At 65.2% G+C, this 924-nt stretch overlaps 1 protein-coding gene across 1 annotated transcript in view; it reads left to right on the plus strand.

The window, feature by feature from the left end:
- NGA_0163600 (uncharacterized protein) overlaps positions 1-924 on the plus strand; it is a gene marked incomplete at both ends in the record, with an annotated part of 8,101 nt that overhangs the window by 4,982 nt on the left and 2,195 nt on the right. Inside the window, one exon of the mRNA XM_005854310.1 lies at positions 219-869. Coding sequence (XP_005854372.1) covers positions 219-869 — 651 coding nt within the window. The remainder of the gene's footprint in view (positions 1-218; positions 870-924) is intronic.

Raw genomic sequence — 924 nt, forward strand, 5'->3', positions numbered from 1 at the left:
GGCGAGGGCTTGGTTCGGCGTCGTGTGTCTCCCGTTCGTCGTCCACAGGCAGGGGTAGCGTTAGGATCAGGTTCTGGACGAGGGTTGGGGTTGGGGTTGGGCTAAGGACGAGGAAAGTCCGGGTAGCTTTTCCCCCAGGCCGGGAGGCTCCTGTGCTGACATCTCCCCTTCCCTTTGCCTTGCCTTCCCTTCCTCCCCTCTGACTCTCCTCGAGACAGGAGGCAGAAGCCTCCAGGCTAACAGCTGCGAAGAAGGCGCTCTTGGTGGACGTGCACATGTTCCCCTTGCCCGTCGGGGAGGGAGGGGGGCAAGAGGGGGTAACCGAGAGAAAGAGGAAGCGCGGGAGTCTTGGGGAGGTCGAAGACCGGGGGGAGGACGAGGCGCGGGCTGGCGAGGCACGGCGGGCGGGGAGGACGAAGAAGAGGAAGCCGACTCCTTCCCCGACCGGTCCTCCGCGAGAACTCTTGCAGCTTCCTCACCCCCCTTCCTCCCCCTCGTCCTCCTCTGCCGCTGCCGCCCTCCCCGTCTTTCCCCCCGCCGCCATCGCCCAGACGGGCGCCTCTGCCCTCAAGCCCTCCGCTGCCCCTTCCTCGACGTCGGGGGGCCTCGGTGAAGGGGACACAGAAAGGAAGGGAGGCACCGTCCCGCCTTTTTTCCTTCCCGTGTGTCCGCACGCGCCTCTCGTTCCGTCGCCCGTAGGCTTGGACGAGGTAGGGAGGGAGGAGGGGAGGGAAGGAGGGAGGGAGGAAGGGAGGACATTTTACACGCTGGAGCAACCGAGCAGCGGCGGGGAAGGGAAAGGCACATTCTTATATCTGCAGGCATGGACATTGGCGCACGCGCGAACCACCTTGGCAGAGTCATTGAAGGTGAGTGGGGAGGGAGGGAGGGAGGGAGGGAGGGAGGAGGGAAGTAAAGAATCCG

Source organism: Nannochloropsis gaditana (genome assembly GCF_000240725.1).
Source record: "Nannochloropsis gaditana CCMP526 unplaced genomic scaffold scaffold548, whole genome shotgun sequence".
NCBI lineage: Eukaryota > Eustigmatophyceae > Eustigmatales > Monodopsidaceae > Microchloropsis > Microchloropsis gaditana.